Source organism: Pollicipes pollicipes, unplaced genomic scaffold, assembly GCF_011947565.3.
Source record: "Pollicipes pollicipes isolate AB1234 unplaced genomic scaffold, Ppol_2.1 Scaffold_6686;HRSCAF=7923_pilon_pilon_pilon, whole genome shotgun sequence".
In the NCBI taxonomy this organism is placed as follows: domain Eukaryota; kingdom Metazoa; phylum Arthropoda; class Thecostraca; order Pollicipedomorpha; family Pollicipedidae; genus Pollicipes; species Pollicipes pollicipes.
The window spans coordinates 9066032-9091931 of record NW_023596921.1 but is presented as its reverse complement, the minus strand read 5'-3'; the positions used below and the strand labels follow the sequence as shown (position 1 = coordinate 9091931).

Sequence of the window (25900 nt, the reverse complement as noted above, 5' to 3'; positions counted from 1 at the left end):
GAGCTGCCTATTTATCCCTTTTGGAAAGTACCGGGTAGCGGCATTTCTCTTAACCCCAGACGATAGTTCGTGGCGTGTCTTGGTGCTCGCACTCAGCACATTCTATTTGTGAGTGTATTTACTCATATCGCCCGTGACGTTTCAAACGTGATGTTCACGAAACTGTATTTTCAAAGCCTGAATCCATCCCATGCAAACCCTTTTTGCCAGCGACAAAGTATATTTGATTGTGGCTACATACAGTGTAACGAACTGAGTAGACTTCCCATGGCTTGAAATATCCAACATTTTTACTCTAGTCAGTGTGAAGCCAGCAGTTGATGCAAACAATTTTAGAAGGCATGGGCTGGGGTTTGCTTATATATAAACTTCTGGTGCATTTTGGTGATTGGCTATTTCAAATTATGCCTCTTCCTTTTCATTTGTAGTTGGAGACTGACATCACCGTGCCTAAACATCTTCTTTGGTACAATAGAAATATCATAGCCCAGGCGTTTTGATCCCCACTGTCTTAGCAGCATCCTTGGTGTTAGCCATACCATGTTGAACATTAGATGACACTGGCATGGCATTAATGCACAGTAGATACATTGGTACAAAACTAAGGGGAGGTAACAAAATGCAAATTGCAATTAACATCGTACTTGAGGGTTGATTCCGGGCCAGTACCGTAGCACAGCTGGCCCTTGCGGCTGGATTCCTGGCTGCCCTGGGCCGACCGGGCCGCGGGCCGACATTTTGAACAAAGTTTCGCCTCTTATTTCAACTAGCCCTGAGGTGAGTTCCCCGGTGCTGAATATGACGCAGGCCAAACCCGAGGAGAAAACCAGGTTCGAGACAGTTGGGGAAAGGCAGCTGTGCCCCTCTTGTCTCGTTCAGCATCCCTCCACGAGGTCGGTGAAACCAGGTCCGCCGTTGGGATCACCTGCTTACCACACAGTGATGCGATCAATCCAATCAATCGATTTGCGTGATTAATCGAGTCCATTGCCAATCTGGTTCTCTTAGGAAATACGTCCGTGACATTCTTTGCATACATTTTATATAAAAGGCATCCCAAAATAGTGCAAATAGCAAATATATTCAAGGCGATTGCAAATGTTTAACTTGAGCCAAATTCTAGCCTACTTGTAAAATTATCCTGAGCCGAGACAGTAAGAACTAGGATACCTAAAAGAGTTTGAAAAACTTATCTGCCCACACTCACAACTTTGTGAAGTCCCTGCGAAGGTAAGGAATGAAGGACAAGAGCTCTGCCGAGATCCTTCTTAGAACACCAAGGTGTGTGGCAGATTCAAAAACTTCAATTGGAATAAACCCTTGGCTCTCAAGCTGCGTCAACTGTTCATCACATGTCAGGGTAAAGGAATAAAAGACGTTGGAAACTTCTCTGCCCAAACTTACAGCTTCATGAAATCCGTGCGAAGGTAAGGAATGGCAAGGGCTCCACGGAGATCCTTCTTCCAAGAACATCAAGGTGTCTGATAGATCCAAAGACTTCAATAGGAGTGAACCCTTGGCTCTCAAGCTGCGTCAGAGATCCGTCGATCGTGCTGGACGCGCTGGGCAGGCCCCGCTGTCCTCCACGGCCTTCTCTACCACGGAGAACCACAGCTGCCCTTCTTCTATCGCTGGCCCGCCGCCGCCCGGTTCCAGCGGCCCGGCAGCCCAGCGCGGCCTCATTAAGCTGAGACGACGCAGCGGTTCGCCCCGCACCGTTCTGTGACCTCAGTACGCGCGACATTCCATTACCGAGCCGCCGGTTGCCGCCGCGCCGGCCGGCTATACTTGGCCCTGCCCCGGGCCACGCCGGCCACTTACAAAACAAGTGATAAAATTCCGGCCCGGTACAGCGGCCAACGCTTACCTCCTGCTCGGTACAGAGTCGGGCACCGAGTCTGGGCGCGCCCGGCGGCGCTTCATGGCGCCGGCCACTCCGGGGTCGCCTGCCAGACAGTGTACGCAGCGGTGTCTTCCGCGGGTTGTGCGTGTGGCGACGGGGCCGTGAAGGCTGAGGCGACGGTACAGTCGAGCCCCGCTCCCCCGCAGCGGCCACGTCCGCCAGCGGGCTCGGCTGCCAGCGCCGGTGACACAGCCAGCACTAAGCGGCGGCTTCAGCCAAGAGTTACATTCATGTCGGCCTATCACAACCCGTTTTTGCACGTCTTGCGTCCAGGTGGACGCAAGACAGTTTGTCGCTCCTGAGCTTTTTTCATTGCCGATGGCGCAAGGAGCTGATAATGCGTAGACGTGGGCATTGGGTCTGCTGGAAGGCTCTCCAAAGTGGCAACGAACGCCTCTCTGACCTCAAAGGTATTCCTCCGCCCTCCGCCCCGTCAGTGGCGTGAAACCGGAGCGACCAAGCCGGCAAACCATGTTCCAGAGCTGGACGCCGCCCGATCCAAGATGGCGCCGGCCGCGTGACCACGTGGCGCGGCTGCGTGCGCGTGTGAGCGTCGCGGGCTCCACTGTAGCGTCAGCCGCACATGCGTGAGGTGACCGGCCCCGGTTTGCGTCCTCTGCCAGCGCGGCCATTCATCTTACCCGAATACCGGGGTCAGGGCGCCGACAAGATGGCGTCGCCCTTTGTGCCGGTGCCTGGTGTGGCGGGAACAGCTACCGGGGCGGCCTTCGTTGGAGGCTCCCGTCCCAGATCGGCGGCAGGAGCCCTTTGCCCCGGGGGCCTCTGTCGTGTAGCCAGGGGTGCGACATCGAAGACTCTTTGAGACGGCATTGGTGCCTTCTCCTGGGAGAGGTGGGCCCTGGGACGTCTTCTTCCGATTGCGTGGGAAAGATGTTCCTGAACAGGTTCCTCCAGAATCTACCATGCGATAGTGGAGGTGATATTAATAGGCACGGGCATCAGATGTCACTGAGGGAGGGCTTGTGAACAATGTAAATATAAACTAGAAGTAGAGGCATGCCCCAATTACGATACTATCTGTGCCAGAACGGTATCTATAAGGCCTTTTTGATATAACGCCCTTAAAGATAAGAATCTAATTGCTGGTCTCGAAATAAGTAGCAAGCCAAGAGTTGCCCTCCAAAATTGTGGCGACGACTTTTGTGACTTGTGGCACTGAGAATTACGATTCGCTTGATGTAGTAGGGACCATGTATTCAGCTTTAAACAGTCTCCTTATTGCAATCTTTCCTTCATCACTCACTATCAGCCATGCCAGAAGCTTTGTTTTACATTATTTGGCGGCGCTCTCGATCTGACAGCCCTATCTGACTGCAGTGAACATAAGTAAGATCGTGACAATTCAGGTGCTGCTCACAGAATTGGCGGAAGACCCTTCCGGCCAAAACAGTTTGGGCTGGGTACATCAAAGGGTTTCATGACCGGCTTGATTTCAGCTAGGATTGGATTCCAATTTTTTGGAATTCTGAAATTTTCCGCGGTCCAATATGAAAATTGAACGAATGAAGGTAAAATCTTTGGATTCTTTTGGGCAGCCGATATCAGTCCGTCATGCCGTAAATCGGTATGTATCGTACCTTATATAATCCTGCTTGCTTTCAAAGTAACTTCATTCTGGAACAAAAATGCAAGCTATTCAAAGAGCACACTAGAACACATTTATTTTCTAAACATGAGATAGAAACGTTTATCGCGTGCAATACCTCATATGCCGTGGGCTGCGGGACTTATAACTTGAGGTGGGAACGCGAGCACTGGTTCTCCCAACACCCGCGTTTCGTACAAGCTCAAGATCCCCGTTTTACGGTGCCCACTTTTGCCCTTGTGTACGGATTACGCTTAGTCATACGGAAATACACTCTAAAATTTTCTTCACAAAAGCTTGAGACACATACTTACTCACGACCATTCTCCATTTTTTCATTCCATGAGTAATGACTGTGGTTATTGGTTGAAGGTAGTATTTCTATATTCAAAAGCTAAATCAATTTTTTTGGAAAACCTGATTCTTTTGGACACTTTTTAGACGGCAGCTGGTTCATCCTTTGCCTTGTGTAGGACTTAGGACTTTGTATAGGACTTAGGACAAGGAATTTCAGAAAACGGCACCTCTGATCTCAACCTACAAGGTTGTCAAATAAGGTATGGCGTAGACACAACGGGCGCCAAGAATCTGGAATATGTACGTTGAGTCACACGACATGGGCTGGCGGGAGCGGAAAAATACCATTTCCGTTGGTCATCTATGATCATTCTGCCCATGCTGGAATTTTCTTATATATCAGTACACGCACAATCCAAACTCGCCCCGATTTTGCCAATGGCTTCTGGTTTCAGTTAAAAAAGGTTTTGCGATACACTTTTCGAGTGTTACGCTCGCCAAAGACGGGGCCTGGGGCGGCCAGCATCTAACGCCACCTAAAACGCCGTTTATCGCTGCCGGCAGGAAAATTTTGCACGCTTCACACGCTTTCCATCGTTTCTTACCGGTAACAACATAGCTCAGTAGAGCGAGCGTTCACCTTATGACCACGTGCGGGAGGTCGTGGGTTGGAGCCTGGGTCCGGGTCAGGGGCTCCGTCCTGCCTTCAGTAATCGGCATACAAAGTGTACAGGCCAAACGACCTCAGATGCACAACGCGCTGTTAAACCCCGCTAGCTAGTTATTGCATAATCTGCTGGCCCAGGTAAGGCACTCAAAAGAAAACTGGTTCTAGAACGAGGTGAATATTGCCATTCATAAGTGGAACTTTCAGTTGGAAGGAGTAAGGCTCACTAAAATATGTCTCTAGCTTTGTGTTTTCTAGACGAGTAGAAAGTAATGATACTAAAATCAACTTTCAACGTTAAGAAATCCAGAACAACTAAAGCAAGCACTATCGATCTTGGTCATAGTCTTCGTTCGTGACGTAATGAGATGAAACCCTGCAGCGATGGAAATACCTCAACCGCTTAATCGCCTTCCATGGGGTTCATCTCAAGACTGTAGTGTCGGGGAACGCAGTTGTGAAAACGGAAAAGTTATGAGAAAAAGAACGAAACAAATTACTTAGAAGAGAGTTTTACGACTCTTAATGAAATTTGCTTCAAAGCGGTCTTGGGTATAGCCATTCACGTGAAAACGATGCGATCCACTGGTCCATACAAGCCTAAGCAGAGGTGTGCTGTGTCCAATGCACCGTGGCACCAAGCCATGCTGGTGCACTACAGGTGAGCTGCAATTTGAACCCGATGGCACTTACCCAGTGTGCCAAGTTTCCTTATGATCATATCTGGGAAGTGCTTTGCAGCAGATATGCAGTGTAAGGAACGGGCGGCTGACAAAACGAAGGTACTCGGTTAATAAGGGCGGAACGTTATGCATTTCCGGCGTATGAAGGCATCTTATCGTGTATCGTTGATAATGCGTGCGCTAAAGTTCACATCAGTATCATGATTGATTCATCAGTATACTTTAAATAGCTACGATATGACCTCCTAGCATATCGTAGCATATCGTAGCACCTGGAAAAATGACCAACGCCGGGGTCCTAACCATTGTTTGGTTCCGTTTGAATGGAACCAATGTCCGTTCCTACTTGTTGACATTTGGGCTTGCAGCCTATCCAGTGTGCTGAAAATTTCATTCAATTTCGATTTCGTTAACTTTCGATTTTTGCTATTTCGATTTCGCTTTCGATGCTTCAGAACATTAGACATCGATCTTGATCTTTATCACAGATCCATGATCACATTTGATATGTATGGCGCAAGCCCAACTTAGACCCTCAAACCTTTTAGGCGATCCATTCATTTCCTCTCCGGTAAAATGTTACTGGGTTCAGAGATGACTCGCGCTCCACCTACGATCATCACAAGCTTATCACTGACTGCGGCGGCACCGGCGGTGCCTCAGCTTGCCCGTGCAACGACGCCGCCTGTCACAACGCCGCGGTCTGTCTGTCCGCCCGAACCGAGTCCGCCCCAGCTCTCGAGACCTGCGCCGCCGCCGCCGCCGCCGCCGCCGCCTCGCGCGCTATCAGCGCACCATCCTGAACTTTGCTCCGGCAGCCGGCGACGGACCGGCGCGGCGCATCGCACGCTCGCGGCCGCATCGCAGCCTTTTGAATCGGCACGCACGGGGCGCGCACAGGCGGCGTCCGGCGCAGGCTGCCGGCGACGCTCCCACACCGGCTGTCGGGCCAGTCAACAACTTTCACCGCAAGCCTTGAGGAGTGGCTAGGGGTATGCGGGCGTCGCACGCACAAAGTGCGTGGTGCCGTCGCGCCGGTGAAAGTGAGAGCGAGCGGGCGCCAAGGCAGCCGGCAACTCTTGCGTGACCCCGGCCGCCGCGCGGCCGCTGACCGCGGGCGGGTGACGGACGTGGAAGGCCGGGGGCAGGCGCGGCCGCTGGGCAGCCCGCGCCGCCCGCCACCGGCCCCGCGCCGGCCCGCTATCTCGCATGTCTATCCCGCCAGCGTAAATACGACGGGAGCAGCTTGCATCAGCGGAGCGCGGCGCTTCCGGGCTGGGTCAGTGGCCTTTGACACACGGAGAAGGAGCGGGTCACGGAGCTACGGGTGGGGTCGACGGAACGGGTCACGGGGTGAGGGTGGAGTCGGCGGAACGGGTCACGGAGTTACGGGTGGGGTCGGCGGAACGGGTCACGGGGTGAGGGTGGAGTCGGCGGAACGGGTCACGGAGTTACGGGTGGGGTTGGAGGAGCGGGTCACAGGGTGAGGGTGGAGTCGGCGGAACGGGTCACGGAGCTACGGGTGGGGTCGGCGGAACGGGTCACGGGGTGAGGGCGGAGTCGGCGGAACGGGTCACGGAGTTACGGGTGGGGTCGGAGGAGCGGGTCACAGGGTGAGGGTGGAGTCGGCGGAACGGGTCACGGAGCTACGGGTGGGGTCGGAGGAGCGGGTCACGGGGTGAGGGTGGAGTCGCCGGAACGGGTCACGGAGTTACGGGTGGGGTCGGCGGAACGAGTTACGGTGAGGGTGGGGTCGGAGGAGCGGGTCACGTGGTGAGGGTGGGGTCTGAGGAGCAGGTCACGGAGTTACGGGTGGGGTTGGCAGAACGGGTCACAGGTTGAGGGTGGAGTCGGAGGAGCGGGTCACGGCATGAGGATGAGGTCGCAGGAGCAGACCACGGCACAAGGGCGGCGTCCTAGGTCACAGCACCGCGTGACAAACGCCGCAACGCACACGCGCCGCGTCAGAATCGTGTCCAACGTGGCAAAGCCGGCGCGGCCCTGAACTGTGTGTCCGCGTCGGTACGTGTCGACGCGCCTGCGGGGCGCGGGGTCAGACCCTGGGGACGGCGTGGGGGAGGGGCGCGGGACGGGATGGACGCATATGGGTCGTGCGCCGCCTGCGCTGTGACAGCGACAGTGCCGGGGGCGGATTGCCTGGCGGCGCTTCCCACGAGCAGGCGGCTGGCAGCGGCGCCGCTAGGCCGGCCTCGCGTCTCGCTCGGGGCAGCGAGGGACTGGGCTGGGCCTGCGTGCACTCTGTAGTTCAGTGACACCCAGATGGGGTCGCTGCGTCGCAGGATGCAGTTCCAGGTGCCTTTTGCATCGAACCCTTGGTATCTTGTTATTTATAATCTAAGACTAAGGACAGAAAATTATGACGGCGAAACGCCATCGCCTGTGGCGGTTTGGTGATCGTGAAAGCTCCGTTGTGGTAGCTAAGTGTGGGTCGTTTTATGCTTTACCATCATCGTAAGAACAATGTTCTTGCTGTTTTCTAAGAGTAAATAGTTCAGCTGGGTGGTCTCTGAATAGAGCTTCGATGATCTCACTTACATATCGTTTAGCCATTTTTGGCGGCAATACATGCCCGCGTTTATTACAACATACATTACGTCCGTCGTACTTTCTGTCATTTTTGGCGGCAACACATGCCCGCGTGTATTACAGCAGACATTACGCCCGTAGTCCTCTCTGTCATTTTTGGCGGCAACAAATGCCCGCGTGTATTACAACAGACGTTACGCCCGTAGTCCTTACTGTCATTTTTGGCGGCAACACATGCCCGCGTGTGTTACAACAGACATTACGCCCGTAGTACTTACTGTGATTTTTGGCGGCTGGCGCCAAGCTTGCTTACATGATGGTTTTAGGCATGCTTATACCTTTTTATCTTTTTGGAATCTTGCCAGCCGTGTTGATGTTTTCCTCTTCCCTCAATGCGAGATCCAAATCACCTTATAGATGATTTGATCCAAATCATCTTATAGGATAGGTCAATAAAAACACTAACACGACCACAGGTCTGTACTCTTTGAAAAATGCATACCGGCCCTTTCCCGAACATAACGACTGCTACGACATTGAGACCAGCTCGCTCATATCCTGATCTCTGGATCACGTCAGCTGATGCGTTCTTCCCTATGCCTTATTGTTTTGTCCAAGTCACCGGTTGCGTGCTCCTGTACCAGCTCATAGAGTCAGGTCGCGCCCATGCTCTTCTTCGGTCATTTGCTCTGATGAGATGACGAACATGTGACCCCCCCCCCCCCCTACACTCAGGTAAGGCCTCTCCTCGCTGCTCTGCCTCCTTAGGCTCGGAGCTCAGGTCGCTTCTGGGTTTCTCCGTCACTTCAGCAGCTCAGTCCTTCCTCTACACTGTCCCCGCCATCTCGGAGGACAGCCGTGGCGCGCTCCGTCCTCGACGCGCCATGTCCCCGGGTAATAACTATTTGAAAGTGGAGCGAGCGGGGAGGGCAGCGACAGGGGGGGGGAGGGGGGACACCGATGTTACGACACGGTAACCGCTTTTTGTTCTCAATTACGGCGGCTTCTGCGCGCTTCAGCCTTGAATACCGGCCGCAGATGTCGCCCTCACAAAGGGCTATTGCGTGGTGAGTGTGTGTGTATGTGTGTGTGCGTGAGTGCGTGAGCGTGCGCCGGTGCTGCGGCCATTTTGAGCGGCGCACTTTCGGCGGCTGGAATCCGGGCACAATGCGGCGCGGCGTCGGCGCAAGAGCGCCGCCACAAGGGGAGCCATTCACCCGGCGTTCTGCCACCCATCCCTGGGCGAGGTAGAGCGAGGCGTTCACCCCGCCGCCGGCTGTGCGTGGATTGGGGTCACCGAAGAGGAGCCGTGTGCGTGGGGCGGCCGGCCGCGTCGCGGTGAGGGTTGGCTGGGGGGGGGGGGGGGTACAGAGCTCTGAGGGTACGTCCTGACGCGGCCCTCTCCCGCCAGTACCGGCCCGCACCAGCATGATGCTGCGCTGCGTTCAGGAGCTCGATGTGTTGATAAGTGATGACTGAAGAAAGCTGTTGAGCCAATGTGGTTTCGCGGAAGCGTCGGTATGGGGTTTGCGTCTGATAAAAAGGGTCTGGAATTTTGCGTCGTGATTAAATGTTAAACATGGGTGCAGAGAAGCTTTACCTTTTACGTTCTCGCCGACACCTCAACATAAAGATCATGGTCACGTGATACTTGGAGCCACTGAATGGTTTTCGATGCTAGACTAGATTAATGACAGTAATCATTGGTTTGCCAGCGGTGGCGACATTAATTTTACATTATCACCAATCGTTAAATATTTTCGTGGGTTGCACCATCCCACAGGCTAGCAATTTAAACTGGAGCACATACAAAACTAGATTGGATGCGGAAGCAAACGCAACATACATATGAGCACTGGGTTGCATTGAACAATGAACAACCCGAGCCGACAAAAACGGATTGGAAGCGTGAACTTGACTTTGCGGAAGACTGCCAGGAAATGTATAAGGTGCCGTGCCATGTTAATGGGTTCTATAAAGCGTAGAAAATTAATGCAGCTTATTGTTGTGTCCCATTAAATAATTGTTGGATTTGGAGACTTCTGATCAAAAGATATTGGCGTGAAAATTTAGCTTAGGAATTCTTTGTTGTGCTGGACAGGAACATGCTGTACATGCACCTCCTGAACTTCTCCCAGTATTTCTTCTAGTTTATTTTATGTCCGGGCAATTACCCATGAAAAGATGGCCAGGACTGCCTCCCCCGTCCAGCTGCGGCAAAAGAAATTTGCATGATCATTAGGACCAGAAGGCCGCGTTACTCCGTGCTAAGAAGTGAGGAAAAAAGCAAAGTACATATAACTGATGGCTGCGATGATGTGAAGCGCCTATATACTGAACAATCTATTACATCAACGCCTGCCTCTCACTCTGGCGAAAGGGATGGGTATCGCGAGAAATCGAGTCCGTTACCTCTGATTTCCCAGACCCGCAACTTAACCACTGCACTATTGGTACACTGTGCTGATTTGATTTTGTAAAGCGGGTTTGATAAAACCTTCCTGGTCAGCCGATACAAAAAACATGGCGTCGATCACCCGGATTGTGCAGGTGATATTACGTTTATAGAATATGCAAAACTATTTTGCTTCCGAGGAAAACTTCGGTGAAAAAGAAAGAGATCACGATCAGAAAAATTGCAAATTGTGTTCCGAATTGTTTGGAAACGGACCAGTTCTCTAAGCGATTTTCCTTGACGCTCGTACGGCACCGAACTTCTGCCCGTATTAGGTGACAGCTCGATTGGCGTGCGCACCGAGCTCGTCCGTCTGTGTGCCCCCCTCCCAGGTGACAGCTCGATTGGCGTGCGCGCCGAGCTCGTCCGTCTGTGAGCCTCCTTCCATGATAGCGATATGACCTCCAGGCCGAGTTCAGCAAGATAACCGGAGGGGATTACTGCCCTCCTAACCGGTGAGATGCGCTCCCAGAGCTGTCCTGGAGACCTTGAGCGCATTACTACCGACCAGAACCTGCCACATTTTTCTTTTAAATTCTTGCGTTTCATAGTCATCATCACTGTGTACACCTAGTTCTCCTTCGTTGTCTTCGATGCTCATCTGCTTGCTACTGCAACGGCCAAAGCATGCGAATTCTCGTTAGCACTTTCTGCAGTCTGTGCGCTAAACGCCTTCGCTGCGGCTGTTGCAGCTGCAGCGTGCAGTGCTGCATGCCTGACTTTCAACGTTGCAGCTGCAGGTCACTACATCCAGGAGCGCTTCGGGAGCAACTGCTGCTGTTGATACAGGCGGTATGGTGGTGGAGACTTCGACGCTCCAACCAAGGTTGACAATATCTCTGGGTTCTCTTCTTCGGGGGTTACGGGGGGGGGGGGGGGGACACGGGAAAGCTTCATCGGGAATGGAACTAGGAGCGTAGTGAGCCAATCGAACGCCCAAACTCTCAGTCGAACCTCATGCGATCCAAGGAACTGGCCAGACGACGTGGTACAGCTGCCGACCGAAGTCAACCAACATCTGGTCTGCTGGTGCTGTGGTCTCGTTGTCCCGAGTGTCACCAGGCGTGCGCGGCCACCAGTAGCTCCTCCCCGGCAAGCTGGGGAAGGTGCTTTATCTGTCTCACATGTTATCTCAATTAGCGAACATAGCCGACCTGCCTCAAAGAAAAAGGGTAGCATTGCCTTCAGAATGTGCGCTATCGTGCTAGAGGCAAGCCCTAGAGGTTTTTTTAACACGCGCCCAGGCGGCCGGCTGGATACCCTTCGCTCAGGTGTGGGGGGGGGGGATCAATTTGACCCCACTGCGATCTCGAGAATTATGAGAGCTAGAGACACCAAATTCACAGGGTATGTTGATCTGTACATGAACCCACTTAGATCAAAGTTTGAGATTTCTAGGTCGTGATCTTCGGGTCAAATAAGGTCAAACGAGGTCAAATTCCAAGTTGGTCTCCAAAGTGCCCCAGAACCTAGATAACTGTTTCTAAGCAAAAGGTCACACGTTCATTTAAAGCCAGTGACTGACATTTTGAAGGTCATGGCGACCAAAATCATACAAGACTGCTCTGAGCTTTGCGTTTGAATAACCGACAAGGGTTACGCTAGGCGGTATGCTCCTAAAACCCAAATACTGGCCTGGGTCATTTTTGGTCAACGACCTATTCTGACCTCTAAGACGTCCATGGAAGATGTAGGACGTGGTTCCTGCTATCAATAAATTCAAAATGAGCACCAAAAACTATTTCATACAGCGAGCCCTAGAGTAATAAATCAGGTTGATTTTGACCTCGGTCTGACTTCCATACCTGACCTTAGGTCAATGGAATTTGCTCATTCAATTGTTGTGTTGTCATATAAAGCTAGAATAGCATGATTTGCGAGCTAAGCTATCCCGTCCTGGCAGAGTTGTGTGCCACGCATGCGTATCGCTTGGTAGCGACAAGTTTCTGAGGGGACACTTAAGTACATCACAATACATGTTAATGTAAACATTCTTAACTCCTTTAATGCATACGTAGCGCATGTAACACATGTTCATATCATCATAATTTATAACAAATGCAGCTGCTGCGAGGTGCACACATACTTTGAGTACGAAAAAACAACAGACGGCATATATCAATGAGTAGAGGGGATTTTGGTGATTCATGATCAAGCTCCGCCTTTGACTTCCGATTTAACCTTAAATTTGGTCAAAACCTTAAAGACAAGTGCAGAAATTGTCTCCCTGCCATCGAAAAATCCCTAAAGCAATACCGAAAAAATCCTCTAACTTGCCGAGATAAAATGCTCGAACTGGATCATCATTTGAGATGGCAGCGGCCACCGTAATGAGTGTTAAGTTGCACAAATAGCAGCTAAACAAATTTGGCTTTCCTAGTTACATAAAACCAGATACATAGAAGATTTCCGACAAAAGCTCACAGTGGTTGACATTACAGGGTTTCAGATACGAAGCATAAGGATGGCGACTGCACGTACACAACCAAGTGGAAAGCATGTTCTATAGTATATGCGTTCTGTATACTGCACACGTTGACATTATCATGGTTTACAACACATGCAGGCTCTGTGAGTGGTACCCTTACGGTGGTATGAGAAGACAGCAAACGACATATATCGCTGAATTCAGGTGATTTTCGTCGTTCGTGATCATCTTTGATCTTGGGCCCTCAATTGGCTCATACGGCTATCATACGGCTATTATACATATTGGCTCATTTGGCCCTCAATAGCCTCAAACTGGCTCTTGAATTTGTCTACATAGTGAAAAATAACTATAGAAATGAACTCCCTGTCATAGAAAACCCCTGAAAACGGTACCACACGACCCTCCGAGTCATCGAGAAAAACGCTGAAACTGGACAAAAATGCAAGATGACAGTGGCTGATATCTTGGGTTCTGAGAAATCCTCCATTCTTCTGACAAATTCTGAAAAATTCTGAAAAATGAGGACGTCAGAATCCCTTCCATCAGCTTGCAGAAAATGCATGTAAATAATACTGGTGTATAGCTACAGGATTTCTTTGAGTCTCTTCCTCTGTAAATAGGCCAGACGAAGGTTTCCTCCCCGTCATCCAGCACAATAATACCGCCATAACTAAATGTTAGAGGAAGCATTTCCTGCTCCGCACGGCTAGTTCGGACGATAATATCATTTCCATCCTCTTTATGAAGTATTCGTTGATAATACTTGCTCAAAACCCTTGCGATTTCTATCCATGCACGCGTGATCATGCCATACTCGTCGAATATTACATTCATGTCATCTTTGTCTTACTTTTTTAGCATATTTTCAAAACTGCTGTTGTCTTTTATTTTTCATGTCAACGAGCCTATTTTTATATTCACGTCCTACCTCCCACAGGCCTGCTTCACATTCGCACGCACCGGCTTCCGTCCCTTACCCGTCTCTGGGGAGCTTTTTGCCTCTTTACCGTCTGTGCGACGCTCGTTGCTTGTTTTCTAGCCTTCTTTCATTCAAATTGTACTATGAGGGGTTTTGTGAGCGTAACGGCTGCTGAGGTCACTCCGCGAATATTGTACCATGACCTTCGTAACTTAAGCAGTTTTTGAGGCACCATTTTTTCAACCGCCGTTATGCTTTCCTTTAAACTTACCAGTTATCGCCTACTCCCCTGCTGGCGAACGCAGCCAGAAACGTGATATAATCTGATAGGCAGTTTTTATCACGCTAGTGCTTGATTTTTAAAATGTCTTTTCCTTCGCTTAGCCTTTGGTCGTTTCAATTTACATTAAATTGTAAAAATCACGGCCTGATGATTACTGATGCCACCGCTCATGCCTGTACCTTTGTGACGATCCTCGAGACAAGTCCGCGCTCGTCCGTCACCAGCGTCGGCGCGCCAGCTGACAGCGGCACCTGGCGACCGCTCCAGTGGCGCCACCTATGCAAAGCGCTGGTGGTCTCCCGCCTCGAAACCCCGCTCAATCGTTTAGCAGGCACCGATCGAACCTCTCAGCTCATCATTTGTAAACACCGCATAAAGCATCAATGGTTCTCATAAATATATTGACCAGAGCTCACAAACCCAACGCAGTGCAGGAGTTCTCCCGACTTAAAGCAACGTTTGCAGGGCCCAAGCGGAGCACACGCGTCGCCCCGCCCACCATCCCCCAACCACTGGTCCAAAAGCGACGTCTCATCCGAACAACACATCATTTTTCCACCGAGGCGAGAACAAATTGGCATTTTTAAAAGGTGCGATCTCCACTGTTTGCAACAGGTGCGCAACAGGTCACCGTGCAACTCCCCAGCAAGCATCATGGCGTGGTCCTGTTCGTATGCTACGACTCTTTGTTTTGAGAGGCGAGAAACTCGTCGTATCTCTTCTGCTGCGCTTGGTAGAGCTTCAGTAGTTTCTTCAGCTGTCCTTTGCTTATTTCCTTCCCGTCCTTGTCATGCGTGGGCATACCCTGACAAAAACACCGAAACCATGTGACGCAAACATTCACACACCCAACACGCTTACATGCTCACAAATCAGCTTCTATTGATATGTTGCTTTTAAGTTCCGCGTGTGTTATGTATGTGCCCCGAGCTCTCTTGTTTACCTCAAGCCCCGCACAACGTAGAAACTGCCGACTTTGTACATCTTAAAACGGCAACAAACATACACTCAACAGTCTAGCACATAATCACCACACGCGGCCGACCTGTGGTTCCTGCGGATTTCACCACGGCGAGACTTATGAAAGGGCCACCCACTGGTGCAGGCAAGCGGCTTGCCACGGCTCTCGGTCGGGCTGGAGGGCACAGCGTCTTTCACGCCGCTAACGGGCAAAACCGGTGCTGCTCCAACCTTGCGGTGTTGAAACCGGTCAGGCAGCACGCAATACAGCGCGGCGGTACCAACCCAACGTCGGATGTGTGGATGCTGGTTTTACCCGTCTGCATGTTGTGCCCACCCCTCCAACTCACTGACGTAGGAGTTCTAGAAAATTATGGTTCACAGCGCAGTCATCACGATTTTACAATGCGCAAGGGACTTGCCAAGCGTCTCTGCCAGTGAAAGGCAACAGGGGTTCTGCCAGAGCAAATATCATCTTTTGTTGTCAACACCGTTGTTCACTAGCTCACTAAGTTTTCCTCTTTGCACTTCTTTACTCCCAATCTTCTTTGATTATAACCTCGTTCCCATTTACAACCGAACCATCTCGCATTGTTTCGCCTTTTTGCCAGCAAGGAAACAGCAAAACTTCCATCTACTGTGCGACTGTACTCACCGCAGAAACGCCGCTCACAGTTTTTGTCTACCGCCTTCCGACCGCGTGTAATGTATTCAATATAAAATTTGTGATATATTTATTGAAGCAGCCAATGACACAAACGTACGCCCATCTGCAAATCATTCACATTCAACGGTAGAACGGAGCTCTACAGGAAACCACATGACTGTCACTCGCTGGACAATTTGTGCTGTGGTCACCACCGTCCGCCCCGTCCCTCTCTCCGGCCGCCACCGTCCACCCCGTCCCTCTCTCCGGCCACCACCGTCCACCCCGTCCCTCTCTCCGGCCGCCACCGTCCACCCTGCCCCTCTCTCCGGCCGCCACCGTCCACCCCGTCCCCCTCTCCGGCCACCACCGTCCACCCCGTCCCTCTCTCCGGCCACCACCGTCCACCCCGTCCCTCTCTCCGGCCACCACCGTCCACCCCGTCCCTCTCTCCGGCCACCACCGTCCACCCCGTCCCTCTCTCCGGCCACCGCCCGCACCCTCCCGCGCCTCTCACCTTCTCGTCGAACCGGGAGAACTTGTCGTCGGCGCGGAACATCTGTTGCGGCGGCACGCGCCGCTGCGCCTCGCGCTCCTCCTCCAGGCGCAGCTTCTCCAGCTGGCGGCGCTCCTGCTCCAGCCGGCGCTGCTGCTCCTGGCGCGTGCGCTCCTCCCGCTCGCGCAGTAGCGTCTCGCGCCCCACCAGCTTGAACACAGTCTCGCCTGGCGACGGCCGTGACAGCGTGAGCGGGCTCAGCGGCAGGGGAGAAGGCAGCTGGAGCCTAGTACAGCCGAGTCGACACGCTGGCTCAAATGCCCCTGAACACATCCCACCACTTCCTTCCAGACGCCGATGTTCACGTAACAGAAAATACGCGCTAAAACGCCCGTTCGCACCTCGGACAGTTCCCATGCGAATTTATCTGAACCGTCTCCCCACGCGTGTTTCATCCCGCCGATTTATGGCACAGCCATCGAGGCTGGCAGCGTCGCCCGCCCATGGAGATGTGCCATCCAGGCTGGCAGCGTCGCCCGCTCATGGAGATGACCCATCCAGGCTTGCAGCGTCGCCCGCTCAGATGTACCATAGAGGCTGGCAGCGTCACCCGCACATGGAGATGACCCATCGAGGCTTGCAGCGTCGCCCGCTCAGATGTACCATCGAGGCTGGCAGCGTCACCCGCTCAGAAAGATATACCATCGAGGCTGGCTGCGTCGCCCGCCCAAGGAGATCTACCATCGATGCTGGCAGCGTCGCCCGCCCATGGAGATGTACCATCAAGGCTGGCAGTGTCGCCCGCCAAGACACATGTACCATCAGGAACCATGTCGCTTCAACATACCTCTTGCGTTCTGAGCTGCCTTCACTAAAATCAGACATCTTAACCCGCAGTTGACCCCCGTCTTTTCCTGCAACACGACAGCGCGCCTCATAATCCGGTCACATGCCGCGCCCCGGAGCGGCGCGCGCCCCAGCGGCGGCCCCAGTCGGACAGGCCGTGTGACGAGCCGTCTCACCTCCGCCGTCCTCCAGCCGCACGCCCAGCTCGGTCAGGTCCTCGTCACGGACGCGGTCACACTCCAGCAGCACGCTGGGCACCTGGTGCTGGCGCGCCGTCTGCCGCACGCGCTCCCGGAACCGGCCCAGCACGTCCAGGTACGGCATGACCAGCGTCTCCAGCTGCCGGGTCAGGCCGGGTCAGGTCAGGTCAGGCCACGTTCGGCTGGCCGTCGGCGACGGTCGGGGTGCACCCCCCACGCACGTGGGGAACGACGCGCCACACGCAGACGACCGGGCATCCGGGCGCGGCAGCACCCACCCAACGGGTCATTGAAACAGTGACGCATGTTGCAGAAACAAGCGACAACAAAAGGAACACGGCTGATCATTTAGCATTGGCAAACGGTTCTTGTATGCCATAACCCCACTAAAAAGATGAAAGATCACCTATTTGAGCACACGGAAAGCGTTATTAACGGATACTAGGCCGGCCAAATGTGAACACCTCGGCACGACATGCCGCGAACCCCAAACCCACACATCCTCGATCTCAATGAGAAAAAACAGCCCGCTACGACCACCACCCGCCACCGTCTTCCACAACTGCTCGGGGACGCCGCGCGCCCGGTCCACCTCCACTCACGTCGGCGCTGCCGGCGTCTCCCTCGGCCGGGAAGCCGATAGCCGGCCCGCCGGCCGGCACCGCCCCGAACACGCGCAGCACGTGCGTCACGTACTGCGCGGCGTCGGCCAGCAGCTGCCGGTTAGGCACCCGGCCGTCCGCCCTAGCCTCGCCGATGTAGCTGTTGCAGGCGGACACCAGCTCGCGCAGCGCGTCCAGCGAGGCGCGCGTATCGACGTTGTCTGTGGCGGGCGAGACGGTGGTCACGCAAGCGGCGCCGGTCCCACTGCCGGCCGACGGCGCCCCGCCGCAGCCTGGCCGCTGCCACGGACTATGTACTACAGGCCAGGAGACGCGGGTGTAGTTTCCTGTTCAGTTGGGATAGTGAACTCCAGCCCACCAACTTTGAGGGGGAAAGGGGTCAAAGCTGGATATAATTTTTTCTTCTGTATTTCCGCAACTAAATGGCTGCGAAACTACACCCCTGGCAGAGACGCACAGCTGTGACAGGCGTGACAGATGATAGACAAACGGGCAGTAGCAAGACAGCGCGCGTGACAGACGTCACAAGAGAGAATGACGGCGTCACTCCAGTTCCAGGACGGCTCGGCGCACCGACACCGTCCGCGGCCCCCTTCGAGCCCCGAGTCCTGCCCAGCCGCAGCCCGGCGAGCGTGGGCGCGGCGGCGGTCCACTCACCGCAAAGGGCGGCGTGTACGCCAGCACGCGTCTCGCTGAGCGTGCCGTTCAGCGTCAGCTCCCGGCTGCCCCACTTCTGGAAGAACTCCACCCCGGCCGGCGCCGACCGCAGCACGGAGCGGACGTACAGGAAGAACTCCTGCCGGTTCAGACGGAGAGCAAACCAGTCACAGGGACACCATTAGCAGGTAGACCACTCGGCCAGGCAGAATACATGCGCTTGTGCGCATGTACACGCACAAAAGTTGGCCCCGGTAAAAACAAAATAAACAGGATTTATGCATACTCGACAAACAACACTAAACAATTATGTCTAATGATAAGCACCTGTGCAACAAAATAGATTCATTTATGCAACAGAGCTGCCTTGCTTGTAAGAGAAAAGTGGTGATAAACTTCAATTAGAGATGATCAGATGCGATAGTGACTCGCATTCCAACGAAGGCTTAGTGCAGTCAGTACGGCCTTGGTCACATTTCGCGGACCTTAACAAGCGTCAGTAGCGGCTGATGCTGAGCCGCACCCTTCCACAGGTAGCTGACCGAGCCTCTAACCTGCCAGACCCACCCGGAGATGGCCGGCCGGATACTCACATTAACCGTCCTCTCGAAGTTCTTAGCCACGTCCATTGTGTGCTCGCTGTAGTCGAGCGTGTCCTTCCAGGCGTGCATGAGAAACATCAGTCGCAGCTGACGGGCCGTGTGGCGCTGCAGCGCGTCCTTGATCGTCACGAAGTTCTTCAGCGACTTGGACATCTTGCAGCCGGCAATGGTCAGGTGGCCCGAGTGCAGGAAGTAGCGCACCCAGTTGTCGTTGTTGAAGTAGGCCTGCGGCCCCGCAGCGCCGTGGTTAGCCAGGATACGAGGCCAGTGCTCGTGCTCGTGTCGGGCAGGGGTCCAGATATCACCGCCATGACTACCTACTGATCTGCAACTTCTAAAGGCAGCTGGAACATGGCGTCCCCAGTAAACCCAGCCAACATTACAAGTACAGAACGCATGTAACAGAAGTTGGACAAAACACAGAAATGACACAGCATGATTTCAATGGGGAAACGCCGAGGAATATAGCTAGGGATGGCGAAATACGACCATGCCACCCTGAGCCATTGCGACATTTCCCTCAGATATTCAGAGCGTTCCGCCACTGGCCCTGCCAGTCTTCTCAGGCCCCGCGCTCTCTAAGCACAAGGCCTTTCCAGGCGCTATCTAAGCCCAAGGCACCAGCCTTTTCCGGCGCTGTCTAAGCCCAGGGCCGGCCTCGGCGTGGTGCCGGCCCACCTCGGCCTGCGCCAGCTCGTTGTCGTGGTGCGGGAACTTGAGGTCACAGCCGCCGGTGTGGATGTCCATGCTGGGGCCGCAGATGGCCGACGCCATCACCGAGCACTCGATGTGCCAGCCGGGCCGGCCGGCACCCCACGGCGACGGCCAGCTCGGCTCGCCCGCCTTCGAGCACTTCCACAGCGCGAAGTCGTTCGGCGACCGCTTCTCCTTCAGCCGGTCCTCGGAGACGCTGAGGTCGCCTGCAGCAGGCGGGGCAGGGGGTCAGTGAGATGTCAGTGAGGGGCCAGTGAAGGGTTAGGCGGATCGGTGAGAAGTCAGACAAGTTAGGCGAATCAGTGATGAGGGTCAGGCGGGTGGGTGAGAGGTCGGGCGCGTCCGTGAGGGGTCAGGCGGGTCAGCGAGAAGGTCGGGCAGGTCAGACGAGTCAATTCTCAGTGTGAACGGAGACACCTTGGGTCGTGTTATCACCGTCGGATACGGCTGTCTATCGACCGTATGACACGGCTGCAAACCCTTGACACTTACTTAGCTGCGAAACTCATGCATACAGACGAGCTATTAACGAAACCACCGTTCAGCTTACATCTTCGCCCACAAGCAGTTGATACGGGGTCTTCCAGTCATTCCCCGAACAAATGCCTTTGAGTGCGGGTTACATCTCAGCACTTTGCCTCATGACAAGGGAAGCCACCGGCGGCACCGGTGGCCACTTTCATCACCTAACACAAGCCAACTCAAACGTCCGCACCCAGCAGCACCCCAAGCCAGGCCAACGGTGAGCATGCGGCAGGGGGGAGGGGGGAGGGGGAAGTATCTGAGGAGCGGTAGCACCGGGGCATCTGAGGGGGATTATGTGAGGGGCACGCACCTTCGCCCTCCTGCAGCGCCGCGCTGTCGCCGTACGCCTCCGGCACCAGCTTGGCGTAGTGGTGGCGGTCGTCGGCGTCGAACCGGCCCACGTCAAAGTACACGGAGCCGTGGGATTCGTAGGCCAGCCCGTTCTCGATAATCTTGGCGATGTAGTCGACGATCTCGGGCACGTACTCGCTGACCCGGGTCACCACGTTAGCCGGCAGCACCTGTCGCGAGCGGGGACGCCGCGTCACGGCGAAGCGGGCCGAGCGGGCTGACGAGCCTTACAGCATGGACTGCTGTCCGACATCACCCCGACAGCGCCGGCGACTCATTCACAGGGAGAGCAATACGGCAGGCGAAGTTCGTCTCAGATTGACCGAATCACGGCATTTTCGTTCACCGAACCACCCCCCAAGCACAGCGAGACGTCGGGAGTGAACACCGCGCAAGAAGACGACAAGCTTAGCAGGGGTACGTGAACCTGGCCCAGAGCAGGCGGACGGTATTCCTGCCCACAACCAATGGCCACCGACACCGCAGACGGAGACAGTCGAAGACGTTAAGCAGGAGTCCAACTGCGCGGCTGGGACCAATCTCCGCGACTCTCCGCCCAGAGCTGGACGCAGATCACACGGCTATCACCGCGCCTGCCAGCGTCACAGGGCTTGTCTCGACACGGCCCCGGGGAGCCGGCAGCGGCAGAGCGTCTCACGCCCAGCACCGCCACCGCGCCAGCCAGCGTCACAGGGCTTGTCTCGACACGGCCCCGGGGGAGCCGGCGCCGGCGGAGCGTCTCACATTCAGCGCCGTCTCCGCGCCAGCCAGCATCACAGGGCTTGTCTCGACACGGTCCCGGGGGAGCCGGCGCCGGCGGAGTGTCTCACGTTCAGCACCGCCACCGCGCCAGCTGGCGTCATAGGGCTCGTCTAGACACGGCCCCGGGGGAGCGGCGCCGGCGGACCATCTTACATTCAGCGCCGCCATGTCGCTGTGGAACTCGGCCTCCCAGTGGCGCGGCAGATCGGCAAAGATGACGTTGTCCGTCACCGTGTGACCCAGCCGATCGTCAAGCCACTCGGCCAGCGGGTCGGACGCCTCCTTCAGCAGCAGCTGCAACGGCAAGCCGTCAGTGGGTGCGACAGCACAGCTGGCAGCCGCGGTGACGTCATCGACTCAGCCGGCCGACTCAGCTGTCAGCGGCCATGGGAGCGTGGTCAACGCTCAGCAGATAGTAAACGTCAGCGGGTGCAACAGCCTCGTCAGCGGCCGCAACGGCAATATCAACAGCAAGTAGCTGCACCAGCACAGCGACGTGCGAAGTCAGAACACATAGACAGGTCGACATAAGCTGGAAGCACCCCAGTAATGGACATTAACCGCAGATTCTCCAGTAAGGGCAGCTCTGGACGGCACAGCTCGGCCGCTGTTCCCCCTCCCCCGGTCCCCGGCGACCGCGCACCTGCTTGGCCTGGCTTAGGTTGGCGTCGCCGCCCTCCTTGACCATGGCCTCGACCTTGTCGATCGCCGCCGAGAGCCGATCTACAAGGCGGCGCTGCATGTCGCGCTTGTCCGCGTCCTTCTCGGCGGCCGCCTTCTTCGAGTACTTCTGTCGAAGACAGAGCAAAGCAGCTGTCACGGATATGGGAGCACACAGGACAGTCAGCTGACCGAGGTCCTGAGCAGGAAGTTCATGTCTGCAATTCATCTGCCTGAGGTGCTGAACAAACAACATAAGAACGTTGTCCCGTTCTGTGTGGCGCACTGCCGGACGCGTCAGGACTCATACTCATCCCATCTCCCCCCAGAGCGGCGCCGGTCGGCCGGCCGGCCAGTCTCCTCTGGAGCGCCAGGGCTCCTTCTGGTCCCCCATTGCCCTTCGCGTGGCGGCAGCCCGTCTCACCTGGAGCGCCAGGGCTCGTTCTGGTCCCCCACTGCCCTTCGCGTGGCGGCAGCCCGTCTCACCTGGAGCGCCAGCGCGCAGTCGTCCACCATGCGTCGGAGGTCGGTGGTGTCAGCCGCGTACTGCCGCAGCAGGTGCTGATGCCGGGCGCGTCGGATGATCTTGTCATCCACGTCCGTCACGTTCATCACGTACGTCACGTCGTAGCCGAAGTAGTCGGTCATCACGCGGCGCAGGATGTCGAACGAGATGTACGACCTGATGACGAACGAGATGTACAGCGGTCGGGCAGGACGGCACTCGGAGAGACCAGCCACGGCATAACGACACCTCTTCTCTTCGCTGGATTCGAGCGTGGGACAACGACTCCGCCCATTGGCATGACACCCAGCACTGGATGAGGAGAATCTGCGAAGTGCAAACTTGCGCATCTTAAAGGCCAATAGGCAACTTTGACACGGTATTCTGCTACCTCAGTGCTGTGCGGGTTTCTTGGGACGCCGAACGACGATTGAGGCCACCATAGCATTAGGGCTGCTCTTGCAGTCGTGGAACGTACAGTATCGTACGAAGCCAGCATTTCGGTATCCGTCTCGGCAACGTGGATGAAGGTTCGTACCTTGTAAGCTCACCCGCTTTATTCATCCTAGACGGTTCAAAGCGGTCCGAGAAAGAACAGTATGCTAGGATTCCTGACTCGCTAAGCAGAGAGCAGTCCAGGGCAGCGCTACGTGCAGTGAGGTAGCGCGGCGAAAGCGCCATGCCCATGTCGCTCAGGTACGTTTCATGCATTCGGTGGACGCACGCAGAGAGCCTGACCTGGCGTGTCCCATGTGGGAGGCGTCGTAGACGGTGGGCCCGCAGCTGTACCAGAGCACGCGGCGGCCGGCCTGCGGCACGAACGGCTCTTTGCGCCGGCTCAGGCTGTTGTAGAGGTGCAGTTGCGGCGCCTCCGAGCCCTGCGGCCGCGTCCAGACGGGCTGCTCTCGGCGGTCCATCTGGCGGCCGACCCGCTCCGGTCACGGTCACAGTCACAGTCACAGTCACAGTGGGGATGGCCAGCTCCAGTCACAGTCATGCCAGAGACATCACGGAGACAACTGGCTTCAGTCAAGGTGATGGACAGCTGGCTCGAGTCAGGTTCCAACAGAGGTGGGTTACAGTCTGAACAGCAATTCACAGGCTGACATACAGCAAGCTCGGGTGGCACCCCAGCAGAGGGCAGACTCGGGTCACACTCGACAGATGGCAGGTCACCGTCCAACAGACAGCAGTCACAGTACAACAGACGGCAGGTCACAGTATGTCACGTTGCTCTGCAGGTCACTATGTTGTGCGCAGGTCATAGTCGCACAGGTAGCAAGCTTGGGTCAGCCATCATATGGTGCATTGTCACATGATGTGCACTGGATGCTGGCTGTGGTGTGACTGTCTCAGAACCAGGAAGTGGCTCAAAACATAAAAGGGCTTGACATGACATAACCTGACACAGTTGACATAAATAGCCAACAGCCTGCATAGGGTTATCAAATTAATCATGTGTATGTGGGGGGAGGGGTCAGAGCACAGAAAAATAAAAGACATACCCCAAAATATACAACAAAACAGATTTCCGCAGCCCTAGCCCACTTTTTCTCAAAGTGGGATAGAGGTGAGGCATGAGCCCTCCAACTGAATATAAACTTATGTGCTTGAAGGGATACATAAGCCATGCATGAACATCAAAAATATATCTGACAGACCAAGGTGCATCAATATTGCACGATAAATTCAATTTATGATACATTTAAAGCATATAGGTTATACAAGTGTCATAAAGCACATCAGCACAAACATTACACAGCCCCACCTTTTCCAGGATGTTTCTTTGCCTCCTTCTCTTCTTCGATGCAAATCTTACTTGACTCCGGAGGAATGACGACTGATAGGTCAGTGATAACCAATATGTACTAGCTAAATAATTACTTCTGGAAAATATAGTCATCCAAATACCCCAATATGAGTGCAAAAACCTGAAACAAATATACATGGCTGCCACTTTTGACACATATTCTCATAAATGGGCAAAATAAGAAGCAATAAGTACCCTAACTGTTAACGGGCAAAACCGTGCCACAGCAATTTTATGACAAAAACATATCATCATATAGTTGAGACTGGCTTTGACACCTCTGAATGAATGATGACTGACACACAACTGCATCACATTGTGTGTGCCATGTACAGCCATAACTGTGGCTGCATTGTCATATCAAGGCGACTTTGAGCATTATGGACCAGTTTGACTCTTAACACAGTTAAATAATGTCAAGGGACAGAACAAAAATCAAGCAACCAAGTTATTACCTATGCATTGGGCAGCCAGGGCCCAATTAAATTGAGGAAACCTATGATACCAATATAAGGCTAACTGAGCATGCAAATACCTATATCTTAAGGCACTGCAAAGGTTCACATCCACCTACCAGCAAATCATTAAATGATCCATTTAGCACCACCGGCACCAGCCGGCAGCCGGTGCTGATGATAAACCTAGCTCATATTACGAGTTCGCGATTTAACGATAACCTTCATGTAAATGACCCCTTTTTACATGGTATAGTGACCGAATCGCATTTCTGTGTGCACAGGCGTTTGCCTACATGCATACCAACGTACCTAGTTGAAGAGACAAGTCCCTTAACAGCCCTCAAACACACATCAACGCCCGTAAGTCCCACGCATCACCCCACATCAGCCATAAGCCGTGAATGCGCGCCACTACCGTCGTTCATGAGGCGCTTTGGATAAATATGGTAGCAGTAGTTTGGGCAACGTAATAATAGTATAGGCAACGTAATCGGAGGGAGAAAGGGAAAAGAGAAAAATACAAAAGTGTTGGAAGCCTCGTGATGCGTTCAACATCTCAGGTTATCTAGCGTTGCGATCTCTCTCGCAGATCGACGCCGGGAGCACCGCAGCTGTTAACCGGTAGCCAGATTGGGTAAAAGCGCACGGTTATACAATCACCGTTAATCGTTAGATTGAAGGAACACCATGTTTGTTGCACCAAACGACACAACCTTTGGACCAAGGGTGCCGTTACAGCGACACCATTGTAACGTTTTCGCGACTGTAGCATGCCGTCAGTCCCAGGGCTCAGAAGGGGGGGGTGGGTGGGGCTTTCCAAACAATCAATAGCATAATGTGTGGACAATGCAGGCATATAAGAGCTTTTCAACGGCAAATTATCAATGCGTGTCCACCGTGACCTCTCCGATTCCGACGAAGTTGGCCATTACCACATGTTTCATCCAATGATTATTTCATTTTCTATATCGCGTATTTAACATATATAAGTAGCCGAATTGTGAGGTTATCTGGAAAATGTGACTTGAAGTTAGCTTTTACTTGTGCAACGAATAATTAAAACCACATCTGATCTATCACGTCGAATTAGATGTGATGGAACCAGCATATAATTTGAGAGCGGATGATGTTCAATTGGCCATGACCAGATGCGGGCCGTACTGGCACTGTCGTGACTCTTACTGACAAGAACATTTCAGTAGTGTAGATTTGTAATAGATGGGGTTTCTCCCGGATTTGACCCTTTTTCTCTCAAAGTTGGTGTCTGCAGTCGATTTACGGGAGGTGGAGCTGG

General features: G+C 54.0%; 1 protein-coding gene across 2 annotated transcripts; it reads right to left on the bottom strand.

The window, feature by feature from the left end:
• Positions 1 to 14173: 14173 nt before the first annotated feature.
• Positions 14174 to 24996, bottom strand: LOC119108461 (cysteine--tRNA ligase, cytoplasmic). Of its 2 annotated transcripts, none has more exons than XM_037232031.1 (14): positions 24916 to 24996; positions 24107 to 24269; positions 23077 to 23255; positions 22320 to 22515; positions 21817 to 21963; positions 21327 to 21467; positions 20371 to 20581; positions 19500 to 19741; positions 18813 to 19046; positions 18220 to 18358; positions 17542 to 17762; positions 16916 to 17078; positions 15915 to 16120; positions 14174 to 14596 (listed from the first exon to the last, which is right to left on the bottom strand). In XM_037232031.1, exons 2-14 carry the CDS (start codon positions 24239 to 24241, stop codon positions 14468 to 14470), a joined length of 2343 nt encoding a protein of 780 aa, XP_037087926.1. In that variant the 5' UTR covers positions 24242 to 24269; positions 24916 to 24996; the 3' UTR covers positions 14174 to 14467. The 2 variants fall into 2 exon arrangements, with proteins under 2 accessions (XP_037087926.1, XP_037087925.1); XM_037232030.1 differs by lacking the exon at positions 24916 to 24996 and adding an exon at positions 24723 to 24810.
• Positions 24997 to 25900: the final 904 nt, after the last annotated feature.